The sequence below is a fragment of the Panthera tigris genome, chromosome D4 (genome assembly GCF_018350195.1).
Source record: "Panthera tigris isolate Pti1 chromosome D4, P.tigris_Pti1_mat1.1, whole genome shotgun sequence".
Classification (NCBI taxonomy): domain Eukaryota; kingdom Metazoa; phylum Chordata; class Mammalia; order Carnivora; family Felidae; genus Panthera; species Panthera tigris.
In genome coordinates, this window is record NC_056672.1 from 40,163,698 (window position 1) to 40,179,595 (window position 15,898).

The 15,898-nt window shown below is 45.2% G+C and overlaps 1 protein-coding gene across 1 annotated transcript in view; it reads right to left on the minus strand.

The window, feature by feature from the left end:
* TTC39B (tetratricopeptide repeat domain 39B) overlaps window positions 1-11,512 on the minus strand; it is a 123,143-nt gene extending 111,631 nt beyond the window's left edge. Inside the window, 2 exon segments of the mRNA XM_042964232.1 lie at window positions 11,269-11,469; window positions 11,471-11,512. Of these exon segments, the coding sequence (XP_042820166.1) occupies window positions 11,269-11,469; window positions 11,471-11,512 (243 nt within the window).
* Window positions 11,513-15,898: the final 4,386 nt, after the last annotated feature.

Below are 15,898 nucleotides of genomic sequence, written 5' to 3' on the forward strand. Positions count from 1 at the left end.
TAACAAATCACCCACTCCCCTAACCTGGTGATGTACACACACTAAAGTGTGAGAACCAATTAGCTAGATTCTAGGGAAGGCCTTATATGTCATGCTAAGGTGTTTGCATGATACCTTAAAGGCAGGGGTGCCTGGGTGGCTCAGTTGGTTAAGCCTCCGACTTCGGCTCGGGTCATGATCACACAGCTTGTGAGTTCAAGCCTTGCATCAGGCTCTGTGCTGACAGTGCAGAGCCTGGAGCTTGCTTCAGATTCTGTGTCTCCCGCTCTCTCTGCCCCTCCCCTGCTCACGCTCAGTCTCTCCCTCTCTGTCTCAAAAATAAATAAAGATTAAAAAAAAAAAATACTTCGAAGGCAATGAGAAGCTGTGAACAGATTTTAAGTAGGACTTGAACTTTAGGAAGAACAGTCTGACATGGCACATTGCTTTGGGGTTGAGCAAGAACCCTAGAGCCCCTCCACACCAGGAGTGCACACACACTGTCCCCTCCTTTACCTTTTAATTTAACCTCATACACCAAGTAACTGAACACAAGCATACCTTTTACAGGTCACGGTCTCCTGTTAACATCTAGGTGCTACCTGAAAAGACTGTAACAATGCCACGATATTCACCAGTGTTAAAGAGGGGATGGTCCTGCACAGCATAATGTCTAGAAAAACCAAAGGTTACCATATATACCACTGTGTGTCAATAGGGAAAAGCCATTTTCAAAATATGAGTGAGAGTACCAATGCCTTCCTGACAAATATCCACACTTTTCTGCTTTGAGCCTCTGTTTCCCATTCTCTTTTGTGGTTAAGTGACTTTCCCCCACCACCTCAGGGAAGGAAAGGGTGAGGACTATAAACGCAGAACTGACCGGCCTGGAGTCCTGGGAGTAGCCTGAGAGGTACCTGCATCTATCCTAAAGGAATCCAACTGCTGGACAGGGGTTGTGCCAGAGCCTGGATGGGCCGACCCTCACAAAGCCAGTTTCTTACACAGTTGGGAAAATAATGTCAAGCATCCACACGTGCAGCCTCAATAACAAAAGAGCCAAGAGCCAACGTTTGTGCCCCATACGCTAAGCCCTTTACAGGACTTTAATCTCCACAATAACCCACTGAAGTAAGTTTTATTATCTTCATTTCACAGATGAAACCGAAGCTTAATTTATCCAAGGCAGTACATGGAGGAGGAGTTCAAACTCGTGTCCGTCTAACTGCAGAACGTGTACCGTACCACTTCATGGGATGTGTCAAATAAATTCCTATCTTTTCCTAGTTTTTGATGCTTATAGGAATATTAAGAAAACAAGCAAATTGAATTCAAAAGGCTTACAACACATTATAAACAACTTACGTATAGGCCCTGAAATCACCTAGTACAAAGGTCAGCAAAATTTTTCCGTAAAGAATTGACAAATATTCAGGCCACGTGGGTCATACAGTCTGTGCCCCAACTATTCAACTCTGCAGTTTAGTGAAAGCAGTCACGGGCAACCCCTACACAACCAGACAGGGCTGTGTCCCAATATAACTTTATTGACAAAGACAGGAAGGAAGGGGGCAGAGTACATTTGTCCTTCTAAGTCCGCCACCCTCTGACCTAGTGGGAAGGGCACTGAATGTAGAGTTAGAGCACTTGACTTCTAATGCCAATTCCATGCCTAAGTGAGTTGAGGGACCCTGGGCCAGTCACTTCCTGTTTCTTGAATGCATGCTTAGAGAGTTTCCCTCTCAGTTGGCTGCAAAAATAAGGTAAAAATATATCTGAACACACAGATTCTTCACCAAACCCCTAAGTAGTAGGCAGTGGCAGCAACATCTTAAGGTAAGCAAAAGGAAAAGAGAACTACCGCTTTCAGAGTAATTCTGAAAATGCTATATGCCAAGCGCTTTGTGAAGTAGACCCTTACTTCAGCCTCATCAGCACCCTTACGGGTAGGTACCATTATTCTCGTTTTATAAATGAAGAGCATCAGACAGGTTAAATACATGCCCGAGGTCACACAGCAAATGGGAAGCCAGGATCTGAACCAGAGCTGGCCCTCTTCAGAAGCTCGATACTGCCGTGCACAGGGAGTGCTCCTGGGCAGTATCCTGGGCCCTCAGCCAGTGATTCTGCACAATGAGTGCTCCTGGGAGAGGCTTTGCAGTTAGACCTCATTCCCCTCTCTTGAGGAATCTCTCACCCTGTCATCTGTCTTGCCCTCCGCCTTCCAGAAAGATCATACCCTCTTTGGCCTGAGAAATGATGTGAGAATCTGAGGTTTGTTTCCTTTAGTTCTGAATGGAAGGACTGCGCTCGTGAGTTGAAAAAAGACCAGGAACCCCAGAACTCTGGGACGGAGCAGTCCAAGGAAGCGGGGAGAGAGAGCAGTGGTGCGCCATGTGGTTCTGCATCTCCGAACTCAGCCAAGAGTAAGAGTCTATGTGATGAAACGTAAGTCTATGGAATTACTGGCATGTCTGGCTTGTCTGCCTCCTTAACCACTGCATTGCAGTGGACAGTCATTTGTTTAAAACTTCCAAAACAAGTTGAGAAAGGACAAAGCAAAACCAAGAAATAGAATCCTCACTGCTTCCTTTATAAAAAGGCGGGGGGGTGGGGGGGAGCCGAGGGGAGCAGAGGGGAGGGGAGAAGAGAAGGAAACACATTCCCCGAATACAGGAGGATACATGTGTCTCCCCACTGTCAAAGAAGAAAATAGAAAAAGACAGACCCCAGCTCCCTAGCTGAGCACTGCAGCAACACACACAGCACTGCCCTCCTGCCTCGGCCACACAGCCCCTGCAGGCCCCCCACTTGCACGCAATGGCCTCCGTCATGCTTCATCCATGCCCAAGCCTGTTTCCTCTACGGCTCCCTCCGCTTCAAGGAATGAAGGTGTGAGCTGTCCCGCTGCTGCCTGCTGAAATCCACCCCTCAATATCCAGATCAAAACCACCATCTAGATCATCGATGTCAAAGCTCAAAAGCACTTCAGAAATAGATGGTCAGTGTCAACTCTTTCACGTTACCTGTGAGGAAACCAAAGCCCAAAAGGGTTAAAGGGACTTGCTCTTCCATCACACAGCTGGGTAGTAAAGACTAGGTCAGGAAACCAAGTCAGCTGCTTGCGGGTGGGGGCATGACATCCTGATGACTGCCCTGTGAGTGTCCTCTCCTCTTCCTAGGAGCGCCAGGGTACTTACACTCTGTCTGGCCTCTCCCCTACTCCAAGTTCGAGTTGTGCGTTTGGGCCCACATTCTCAAGTGTCTGCTCCTTATCTTACCCACCATGTTATCCCAGTGCTTAGCTACACCTGCATACGGTGGGCCTTCAGAGGGCTATAACGGTCACTGACAAACAAAACACCAGAAAAGCACCTGCCTCTCCACCTGGGGTCCTGTCTCCCTCCAATCAGCCTCCACGCACTGCCAGACAAAGCCACCTACAGCACTGGTCTCTCCACACCTCTCCTTAGCTTAAACCCTTAAATGCACATGGTAAGACCCACAATTTGGCATGAAAGAATCGGACGGCCCATCCTACCCTTCCAGACTCATTCTCTGCCACCCGGAGCACCACCGACTCTCCCCCCACCTCTATACCTTATGCCTGCTGTTCCCTCTCTCTGGGACACACTTCAAGAATTCCCCTCGTTACCCACTCTCTCCTCATGGTTAACCCCTATTCATCCTGTAAGATCCAGATTTTCCAAGAGATGGCCTCCTCAAGGAGACCATCCCTGACTACCCATCCTCCCTTTAGGATGAGGTGCCCTCCTTCTGTGTTCCCAAAGCACCCTGGCAATCCTCCTTTATGGTCTCAGCACGGAGTATTACATCTATTTGTCTGTACACCAGCTCCCATTCCCTACTAGACCCCAACTTAGAGCTGGAGCTGTGTTTGCCTCTACAGCACCTAGTGCAATATTCAACACATCAAATTAGACTGAATAATTCTTACTTACTAGTTGCAATCAGACCCAACAAATACATATATGTCACGTTATTTCATTAAAATATTTTAAAATATGTAGGCCCTATGTATATGTCAGCATAATATCAGCAATACTAAGGGGACATGTCCAAGGATCTCAGCAGGGAAGCACTTTACTACACAGCCACAGTCTTTACATAAAGAGCATAAGTAGCATAATGGCATTTGAACCTTCAGGCATTCGACACTTGAGGAGTCCCTTTAGAGAGGTGTGGTGACCCAACCAATATGGCCAACTGGCCAGGGTGGAGGACCAATATCCACTAAGCAAGGAGTGGGAAGAAAGTTCTGACACAGTCGGGGACCAACAGAAAGCTCTCCCCAGAAAGCCTCACAAGCACTGGGCAGTCTCCAGATACTCATCTTCTGGAAAGTGAGCACACAGTGACTTCGGGAGACCCACCTGAGATGGCCACCGCGTCCCCCAACACTCGGGCCTGAGAAGATGTCAACAAATGGTTAGGTGGAAACCATGAGCCTCACAGAATTCACACTATCAGATTCACACCGTCGATAATTAGTAACAGCACCCGTGGGCAGGGAACTAAGCTAAGAAGGCAAACAGCTAACCCCAGGAAGACCGGAGACCTGCCTAGAAAGAGCATACCTGTGCTACTGGACTTGAGAGGAAGGAAGCAGGTATCCAGGTACGAAGGGACAGGGAAGAGAAAGTGAAGGCAAGTTTCACTGAGAAGGTGGCATTCCAAGAAGAGACAGGATTTCAAGAGACTCAAGGTTGAACAAATCAGGAAAACTGCTGGTTGGTTAACCTGAGGAGGAAGTGGAGGCCGATGGCATAAGCTGATGCTATTTTTACCTCCCACTAATCTGCAGAACCAATTTGTAAACACCTTTTCTCAGCCCTGCCCAAATTCACGCACTCATAAACAGTCCCTCAGTAATGAAAAGTCACAGTGAGGGGTGCCGGGGTGGCTCAGTCGGTTAAGTGTCTGACTCTTGATTTCGGCTCAGGTCATGATCTCACTGTTTGTGAGATCAAGCCCCGGGTGAGGTTCTGTGCTGACAGCACGGAGACTGCGTGGGATCCTCTCTCTTCTCTCTCTCTCTCTCTCTCTCTCTCTCCCTCTCTCTATCTCTTTGCCCCTCCCTGACTCGTGCTGTCTCTCAAATTAAGTAACTAAACATTAAAAAAAAAGAAAGTCATAGCAAGCCACAAAGGTGAGCATAATCTACGTGAGGTACTCCCCATCCCTGTCCTCTATACCCACCCCTCGTGTGTTAACAGCACCACAGCCCAGCCACACAAGGAACCCAGAATTATCACTGAACAGCTCCCCACCCCTCCCCATCCGCTGACCCTCAAACTGGGGAAAAGGCCCCCAAGACAATTCCTCCTCCATGTTCTCCCTCACATCTGGCCTCTTCTTTCAAAGACCGTGGCCTCTGCTCCACTTTTGTCCTTACCTCCTCCCACATTAACTCTTGCAACAAGCCTCTCGCCCTTCCTGCCGCCACTTCCACAATCTGGCTGCATTAACTTCACCAGATTCTTCTTCCTAAAATAAATAACCTTATCACACTTACCTGGCTAAAAAACCTTCCAGATTCCCATTTTTCAGGAGATTTCACCCACACTTAGCATGATGCTCCAGATGTGGTACCACATGATCCAAGCTGGCCTCTGTGGTCTCAGCCCTCACTGGCTCTCCCTCCCGCTGGCTGGGGGCCCTGCTGAACCCAGGTGTGCTCTCATTCCTGCCCATCTCAACTTCCACAAAGCCTGCGCCATATCTCACTTGCTCTGCCGGGCACAAGCCTGCTCACCATTCATGACCCAGTTCAAATGCTATCTATCTCTTTATCTTAAAGTCTCTGTCAGCCTCTAAACTAGGGTGGCATCCCTGTGTTGCACCTGTTGTCCTAGGGTAATTACTAAAAGCATCCCATTTACTCTCATACTGCCCTGCTACGGACAATAAATTACATGACCCTTCTACCTAAAACCTACCTTGATCCAAAGACAGAACTAGTTACTCGCACAACTGTGTCTTTTGCTAAGAGTGTATGTTCCTCAAAGGCAATAATGCTGTCTTATCTTAGTGGGCACCTCCAGCACGTACAGACTGTTAGCACCTGAGACGTACTCAGTGAACACTGGGGGAATAAAAGAATGAATCTGATTCTTGGGCACCTGGGTGGCTTATTGGGTTAAGCGTCCGACTGGATTTCGGATCATGTCATGATCTCACAGGTCGTGGGTTTGAGCCCTGCATTGGGCTCCACATTAACAGTGTGGGGCCTGCTTGGGATTCACTCTCTCTCTCTCTTTCTCGCTCTCTCTCTCTCTGTCCCTCCCCAGCTGGCATGCATGCACTCTCTCTCTTGCTCTCAAAATAATAAACTTAAAAAAAGAAATGAATCTGATTCTTTAAAAAACTGTAGCAATCAATCTTATCTAAACTTCATCTAAAATTCCAAAGATAAATTTTCTAAGTTAGAATTAGATCTCAGAAACCCTGAGCCAAAAAGGCAGGCCACAAAAGCACCTGCCACATTAGCCGTTTCTTTCTTCAACCGGTGTTTCTCACTTTTTTCCATATAGCCCTCTTAAGGAGCCCTTTTAGACAATTTTTCCTAACCATACCCACCAAAAGTTTAATAACACTGAGATGTATATGTGCTTCATACATTAAAAAAGCCAGTATAAAGTTTCTTCTTTTTTACTCAACAATGGATTTGGAATACCTAAATAAATATTTTAAGTTAAAATAAATATTTTAAGTTAAATTGAAAATTTTAAAGCTATTAACATTTAACTTTATAACTGTATTTGCTGAGTGGCTTTTAATGTATCAGATTACACATGCAAATTTCCAATTTCTACATAACAATATCAATGCAACCAAATTTTTTAACAGACATTCAAAACTGCTATTTTTCAAAGGTAAAACAATTGAAAATTTGTCTTCTTAAAAATCACTTTTTTTGGGGGCGCCTGGGTGGCTCAGTCGGTTAAGCGTCCGACTTCGGCTCAGGTCACGATCTCGCGGTATGCGAGTTCGAGCCCCGCCTCGGGCTCTGTGCTGACCGCTCAGAGCCTGGAGCCTGTTTCAGATTCTGTGTCTCCCTCTCTCTCTGCCCCTCCCCCGTTCATGCTCTGTCTCTCTCTGTCTCAAAAATAAATAAATGTTAAAAAAAAAAATTTTTTTTTTAAAAATCACTTTTTAAAGAAGTTTTTTTGGGGAGTGCCTGGCTGGCTCAGTTAGAAGAGTATGTGACTCTTGATCTCGGGGTTGTGAGTTCGAGCTCCACACTGGGTGTAGAAATTACTTAAATAAAAAATAAAAATGGAAACTTAAAAAAAAGTTATTTTTAGTGAACTTTTGTTTCACAGAAGAAAAGAATTTTTAACTTAAGTAGCTGCAGATATTCATTCAGATACTACTGATATGTTCTTTTTTTAGTACCTGACAACTACTGATGGACTGAATAACTTTAATGGGATTAAATAATAAAATATAACCTGTTCCTATTTAATTTTCAGATACCAAGTCATTCATGAAAGCACTCAGGGCCAAACATAAGCAACATCCACAAGGCAGCCAATGGGTGGCCTGTACATAGCAGGAGGTCACCAGGAGAGACAGAACTTAAAGATCAAGTAACTGATACAAAGTTCTCCAGTCCTTCCCATCTATTTGTCGTAGGTTTATAGTACTGACCTTGCATACATACTGTATACCTGTCATGAACTTGATGTGGACGTTGCTTACGTAATACCCAAGAAAACTCAAGGAAAGAAATTTTAATGCTAATTAATAAGATATTGTTGATCAAGCTCTGAAGGGCCATAAAACCATTGTAATATCTAAGATGTTTTTGCCTCCCTCCAGAACCCATTTCTGCCACCCTTGAGGTTGCAAGCCCTAACTTCTGTGTTCCCACATTTATCCTCCTAGCAACTAAACGGAAAAACAACAAGAAATACCAGTTTACCTAAGAAAACACTCCATCCCCCAGCCACCATGACAGTTTCTCTACCACCATCATCTCCTGAGAAACTCTGAAAGAAAAGGGAGTCCCATTTTATTAGCTCTCCTCCCAAAAAGGAGCATCCCCCCCCACAAAAGTATAGACTTCTAGAAATGGAAGAACACTTAGGGTTCATCCAGCCCCACCTTCTTCAGATGTTAAAAGAACCCTAAGAAAATGAGACTTACTCAATGAAATCACTAAGTTGTAGATAGAAACCTTATCAGTCTGGTGCCCCGTTGTATCTGCGGGCAGATGTCTGCACACATACTGAATACATGGCTAGCGGGCAAATTACTGACAGAGAGCCCAGTTCGTCTAATTCCTAGCTACTTTTCCAACTACACCGCACGGCCCCCGTCTACTTCCCTAGGATATAAGATAATAGCCACAAAGCCTATCAAAATGTATATTAAAGTGTTTAAAAAGCTCCCCCGGCTGAAATAAGCCATTTTAGTTTCACACACCCAGTAAAACTGAAGAGCCAGGTCTTGTTCACTCCGTGTAGACATGGTAGAGTGCTCAGGCCAATGAAATGTTAGGCACTTTCTACAAGGAAGTCAAGGGTACCCAGTCCACAATGCACTACTTCCTACTTGCTTACACTGCCTTGAGCTCTATTCTGGAGTTCTTATACACATGTCCTATCTCCCTACCTAGACAGAGAACCCTAGAGAGCTAAAACGGTGTCTTCTCTTTCTAAGGCACCTACCAAGTTTCAGCACAGAGCAAATGTTCAATAAATGTTTGCAAAATTTGGGGGCCTGGGTGGCTCAGTCGGTCGAGCCTCCAACTTCGGCTCAGGTCATGATCTTACCATACGTGAGTTCAAGCCCCACAGCCGGCTCTGTGCTGACAGCTCTACCTGCTTCGGATTGTGTGTCTCCCTCTCTCTCTGCCCCTCCCCCCCAAAACTAAAAAAACATTTTTTTTTAATGTGTAGTTATTTTTGAGAGAGAGACAAAGCACGAACAGGAGAGGGGCAGAGAGAGAGGGAGACACACAATCCGAAGCAGGCTCCAGGCTCTGATCCGTCATCACAGAGCCCGACACGGGGCTCGAACCCATGAACTATGAGATCATGACCTGAGCCGAAGTCGGACACTCAACTGACTGAGCCACCCAGGCACCGCCAAAAATAAATAAGCATTTTTTTTAATGTTTGCAAAATTTATACCAATAGAAATGGGGTACTGTGAGGGATAAATGTGAATATGGCAGGAACAAAAAAATTTGTTTATACTTTGTTCAACTCCTAGGACCAACATAGTATGTTACATGTTAACAGGAGCCTAATAGTCACTGAATTTAAAAAAAGAAAAATAAAGCAAATAATGAGAAATTATTAAGAAACATCATTTCTGCTTTTATTCATTCATTTAACAAATGTGTATTTACCAAGAAGCTGTGTGCCAAGCTCTCTGCTGTTCTGAGACCTAACTTCCCCCACAGAACTAGAGTCCTCCTCCCTAGCTAGAGTATCTTAACACTTCGGTCCGTCTTGTAGGCAGTGGGCATAGCTAGGATGGCTGTGTATTTCTATAAGCCCAGGACAGTCCCAATTCACACCTACTGTCCAAGTGTTAATTATTAATAGCATCCCCTTTCTTTCTCAACAATGCTCTGGTCTAGACAATTCTATAGCCCTAAGACTACCAAATCTTTTCAGACTAGCAGACTAGGGATTCAAAAATTCACTCCATATTTACTATCTCCTTCCAGTCTTGCTTCCTCATCTATAATATGGGCATAACACTGATCAAATTAACTGGTTATACAAAGGGAAGCAGTTGGGAACAGGCTGGAACATCACATTTAGATCATTTTGCCAGGGACTTGCATGCCAGATACATAAATACTTAATATATAACAGACAGCCATAAAAACTTTTGAGGAAGGGAGTGTATGTATGGCCAAAGCGCCATGAAAGTGTTACTACCTTGATTAAAGAAAAGAACTAAGGAGGAAAGAAAAACAGGAGGCTCTAGGTCATACCAAAAAGACAGCCTAAAGCTATAAATAAAGAAAGGTTGTCATGGATGAAAATAGCAACAAATATGCTATTTCATCACTTGCCTTTATGTGTAGTTTAAAAGTTTCAACAATAAATACATGCAACTTAGCAAATTGTGGCTCATTGTTTTGTGGTCTTGGGGGTCCTCATTGCAAGGGACTGGCTGTAAGGAAGGTTCTCAATGACCCGGCTTGTCCTCTTGCCGGTCAGTCGTGTAAAGGAGCTGTAGTTTGGTTTTTGTTTCGTTTTTATATTAAGGGCTACACTGAGAACACAATTCGTTGTCAGGAGTTTTCCAACATTAAAGAGATGGGACTGGAATCTTAACCCGCCTCCTCCAGATCTTCCACTATTGCATCATTTGAAACTAAACCTCCTCCAGCAGCCACTTGTAAAATTCAAGTCAGGTAAAATGGCAGCAGCAGCAGCAAATGTGGGTGCTGCTGCCGGCCTCAACTTCCAGCTCAAGAGGGAGCGTCTCTCCGGAACTGCCAAGTGCGGCTGAAAGGAACAATCAATAAATCAACAGGTCCAGCGCGCGCGCCAAAGGGTGCTCAGACCCCCGCGCGCCCGCCACCGGAGGAAATGGCTATTTAAATACGGTGGAGAAGTGAAGAGGCCGGAGTCGGTTCTCTCCCGTCCACCACCGCCACGGCGGACCTGCGTGGGAAAGGCCCGTGCCCTGTAGACTGCGGAGAAAGCACCAGTTCCTGGGCTGCTGCTCCGGTCCTGCAGCCCTCCGGCCCCTCGGCAGCCCGTGCCCTGTCCGCTAGTGCAAACACCCCTGGGGCTCCTTCCCCCGCCTGTCCTCCTCCTGTCACTGACTGAAGCCTTTCGGTTCTGCCACCTGGAAACTTCCACAGAAGTGAGATTCCACAAACCCCGAGGGCCAGTATCGGGACTTCAGGGTCAGACCTCAAAAAGCCCAGGCGCTCCTGAACAGTCTCAGAACCGCCCAGGGCTGCGAGTCCCGCGCTCCCGCGCACTCGCACCCAACCACCCGCCGACCCGGCGTGGTGTCCTCTATCCCACGACCCCGCGGTGCCGGCGCCCCAAACTCCGCAGCGCCTCCGCTCCGAGCGCCCTCCTCGCGGCCGCAGGGAAAGACCTCCCAGGCCGGGTGCCCTCCACCCCCCCCCCCCCCCACCCCGCAGCCCCTGCTCCTTCCTCTGAACCGGAGGCTGCCTGTCCCAGACTGGGGACCAAGGGGGCGGACCCTGGCCGTCCCTGCCGGGCTCGCTCATCCCTCCCGGACTCCAGGGACAGTACCCGCACCCCCACCAGCAAGTACCTCGTCCGCCTCCAGCTCTGCTCCATTGCCTACGAGCGCCATGTTCCTCCTCAGGCTGCAGCCACCCAAAACCCAGACAGGGAGCTCAGAGCCTGCGAGGTTTCTCGACTCGGGACTCAGCCCAGCGCCAGTGAGGGAGGAAGGGGGCGGCCCCGGGCTCCCGCCGGGTCGCGGGCGGGGCCAGCGCCGAGCAGAGCGAGTGCTTTCCCCGCCCCCGGCGCCCACAGACCAGCAGAGCATCCATTGCCCTAGCCCGCGCCATGCGGCCCGCCTCGCCGCGAGCTCCGCCCCCCGCAGGCCTCGCCCCGCCCCCCCACGCGACTCAAACTGAAGAGTTAACCAGGTTCCCGCAACGAGTCTCCGCCCCCCGAGTGGGCGGGGTCACCCGTGGGTAGGGTCACTTGGTGGGCGGAGTCATCCCGCAGGCTGAGACTTCGGTGGTTTGGCCCACGTTCTGGGCGGGTGCTTGCCGGGGCCCAGCATGGCGAGCTCTGCCGAGGCGTGGGGGCGGGAGAAGATGGGGCTCTTGGTAGCCTGGAGGCAAGAGAGCGCCTAGTTGACGAGGTCGAGGGCGCGCTACTCTGCAGGCCGGTGGAAGCGTCCACCTGGTCCGTGGGCCGATGCCAGTCCGCTTGCGTCGCCACGTGAAACTCACAGATAATGGGGACCAGGGGGCAGCCCTGGGTCACTCAAGATCACCTGTCGCCCAGAGGCCTCTGTCACGCCACGTGCCCAAACACTACGTCAGATAGAGGCACGCTGTGTTTACTTCTGTGTATGTTTGAAAATAAAGGAAAATCCACGGAACAGATAATTTATATAATTTGGAGCTCCTCTACCCCTCCTCCTACTCCCCTGTCTCGATTATGTCCGCATAACATCCCACACTGACTTTTGTGGCCCCAAACACATGTATCTAATTCATGCTTGAACTGTAAGCTGTATGAGGGTTGAGATGCTGTCCACTTCAAGGCTGTATCCTCAGCACTAGAATAGTGCCTTGCACATAATAGGTACCCAACAAATACTTGCTGGCTGAGTTTACAAATTCATTCTTGCTTCTAACATGTAGTAATTAAACTATCCAACTAGAAAATTAAAAGCTACATTTTTTAGGGTTGGGGTATTTTTTGTCTGCTTTGTTTTACACACAATCAAATTCGCCAAGTTTAATTCCATGACAAATGTTTACAAAACACCATCCCAAAAGTTCCCTGTGCTCCTTTGCTGTCATTCATGCCCCCTCCCCCCTCCATGGCCTCTGGCAACCACTGCTCTACTTTCTATCGCCATCGTTTTGACTTTGCTAGAATTTCATATAAATTGAATCATAGAGTATGTGGTCTTTTGTGTCTGGTTCATGAAAGGCCATGGTCATCCAGTGATAATCATAAAAATAGCTAACATTTGTTGAGTACTTACTATAGGTCAGGACTATGCCGAGCACCTCATACATATTATCTCATTTATCCTTCATAACCCCATGAAGTAGGTACTAGTATACTACAGATAAATAAATTGAGGCTCAGAGAGTTAAGTAACTTGTTTGAGGTCAAACAGCTTTAAAGCAAATAAGGATGCCTGCATCTGAGCTCCAGCAGTCTGACTTCAAGGGGTAGCTGTTAACCATTGTTCTGTACTGCCTCCAGCCACTCTCCCTCTCTCCTTATTTGTTTCAGTAAACCAACTGCCCACACATGTCTATTACACATGTTTTCAATAAATCCCCTTTGCATCCTTGAAACTTGCTCTACAATGGTTTCTATCCCATGAACAATGAAAAAAATAGGTTAGATTGTCCTGATGGTTGCACAACTCTGAATTTTCTACAAATCATTGAATTGTATGCTTATGGGTAAATTTTATGGTTATCTGTATTCTCAATAAGGTCATTTTTTTAACTGGTCATCTTCTCTCTTTTTTTTTTAATGTTTATTTATTTTTGATAGAGAGGGAGATACAGAATCTGAAGCAGGTTCCAAGCTGTCATCACAGAGCTAGAGGCAGGACTCAAACTCCCATGATCTGAGCCAAAGTTGGACACTTAACTGACTGAACCACCCGGGAGCCCCAACACCTTCTTTAAGAAAAAAAAAATTAGTTATTTATTTTTTAGAGAGAGCGAGCCAGCAGGGGAGGAGCAGAGGGAGAAGAAGAAAGAATCTTAAGCAGACTCTGAACAAGACGACCCAGGGCCCAATCCCTTGGCCCTGAGATTATGACCTGAGCCAAAATCAAGAATAGGACGCCTGACTGAGCCACCCAGCTGCCCCTGGTTAACACATTCTTTGGGTGCTCTTAGAATCAAATATATGGGCTAGCAGGGAACTAAAAGTCTTTTAATTCCAATACGCCTGAAAATTTCCATTCCTCCTCCCCTCCACCCTCTTTTCTGTTTATGCTTCACTTTCTGAGGCTAGATTTCCCGTCTGGGTCCAGATTCTACTCTATTACTCACACATGATTCCACTTTTTAAAGTTCATTGGTTCCTAAATTAATATCACATCTTTTTGACGTGAAACCATCTCACTAGTGGCTTCTCCCTCTCCCATATGCTTTGTTATTGTCTTACAAATTTCATCTCAAATTTTGAAGAGATACAAAAAACTTGGCTCTAGATTTGTAGTATGTTGATGTTATAATGAGAATCAAGTCCAATTTTTTAGGAAATCTATTCTTATAAAGTTTGGTGGGTTTTCTTAAAAAATCAGGGATCAGGGGCGCCTGAGTGGCTTGGTCGGTTAAGCGTCTGACTTCGGCTCAGGTCATGATCTCACGGCCCGTGAGTTTGAGCCCCGCGTCGGGCTCTGTGCTGACAGCTCAGAGCCTGGAGCCTGTTTCAGATTCTGTGTTTCCCTCTCTCTCTGCCCCTCCCCTGCTCATGCTCTGTCTCTCTCTGTCTCAAAGATAAATAAACGTTAAAAAAAAAAAAAAAAAAATCAGGGATCAAATCTGTATGTTTTTTTTTTTTAAACAGTTAACATTTTAATGTATATTCTTAGAGGTTTTCTATGCTTAACATACATTGTTCCAATGGAATCATTTTGGGGTTTTTTTGTTTTTTATTTTTATTTTTTAATTTTATTTGAAACCAGGTTAGTTAACATGTAATGTAATTGTTTCAGGAGTAGAATTTGGTGATTCATCACTTACATATAACACCCAGCGCTCAAGGCTCTGTATGTTTTAAATTCACGTCACTAGATAAGCAACACTCATATTTCTAAGGAAGCCAGTTGTAAACACTAAATGAATATGTTCTAGCCACTGGAACATCTAATCAAATTTGCTTTGCTCCTGGCAGATGCCAACTTTCTCTGCACATGTAGGATTCTACAAGATCATGAGTCACAAATATAAAACAGATTCTTTCAAAAACCAGAATGGATTCATTTTTGCCACAGAATTCATTGCCAGTTTGCTGATAACATTGTACTCTTAACAGTCAAGTGAGATACTCAAATATTTCATTTCCTAAAAGTAACTAATATAGAGATTAAGCAAGAGCAAGTGCTTGATTTTTTTTTTTTTTTGAAGGCACACCTACTGACAGCTGTTTGGATTTCAAAATAATTCTAATATTGCTCACAATCTTATCTTTGGCATTAACAGATGGAGCATTTTTTTGTTGATACTTGATTTAAAAAGAAGTTGTATCTTCATCATTTGTGTAGTGGGAATTTTGTTTAGAAACAAAAATTTTTAGATGACCGTAATCACGAAATAGGTGCTCATTGTAAATTGCACATTTGTTAACGGCTTTGTCTCACATTCATATCTTAGCTCCTCGAGGAGAACTTTCCCTTCTAACATAGCCTCTCCCTCTCAATTACACGCTCCCATGTCCTCCTAACTATAGCACTTTTTCCTATCTGAACTATCTTGCTCATTTGTTTATGTGTTCTTGGTCTATCTCCCTCAAGAGCAACACCTCCACACAGACACTGTAATGTAAACTCCCATCAGGAAAGGAACCCTGTGTTTTGTGTTTATAATAAAACCCCAGTGCCCAAAACTTAAAACAGATACTTAATGTATGGTTATTGAGTGAATAAATGAAAGTATAAAAAAGCTCATAGTACACAGAGCATTTTGTTTAGGCCTCATAAAGCCAATGCTATAGCATAGTAAGTTTTTGTAAAGAGGACAGAACCAGTAATAATGAGGGACATGAAAGATGGCAAATTACATGAAATACAAAAAGTAAATACTATTTTTCTTAGGATAATGTGCAAAGCATGATAACTGTCTCTGATGTCAACTCATTTTTTCAAAATTATATAAGCATTTAGAGTTCCCTCCATGACCTAAAAGGGATTAATTCATGTCTCTGGGAGAGGCTTAAATGCTAGGGGAAGAAAACTCATCATTTAGTGGAGGCTGAAATATCCCTTAAGAATATCCCTATTCTAGGCATTTTGGAGCTGGGTCAACATTCAGTTTACCAGTTTATCAGTTCTTTGTTTTAAATATATATATGTAAATATAAATATATATTTATACATTATATATTTTTTATGTTTCTAAAATCTTTCCAATCATCTTCCTATTTATTTTCCCTATGTCTCTTTAAATTATATTAATCTCATTTTTAAATTTTTTTAAATATTTATTTATTTTTGAGAGACA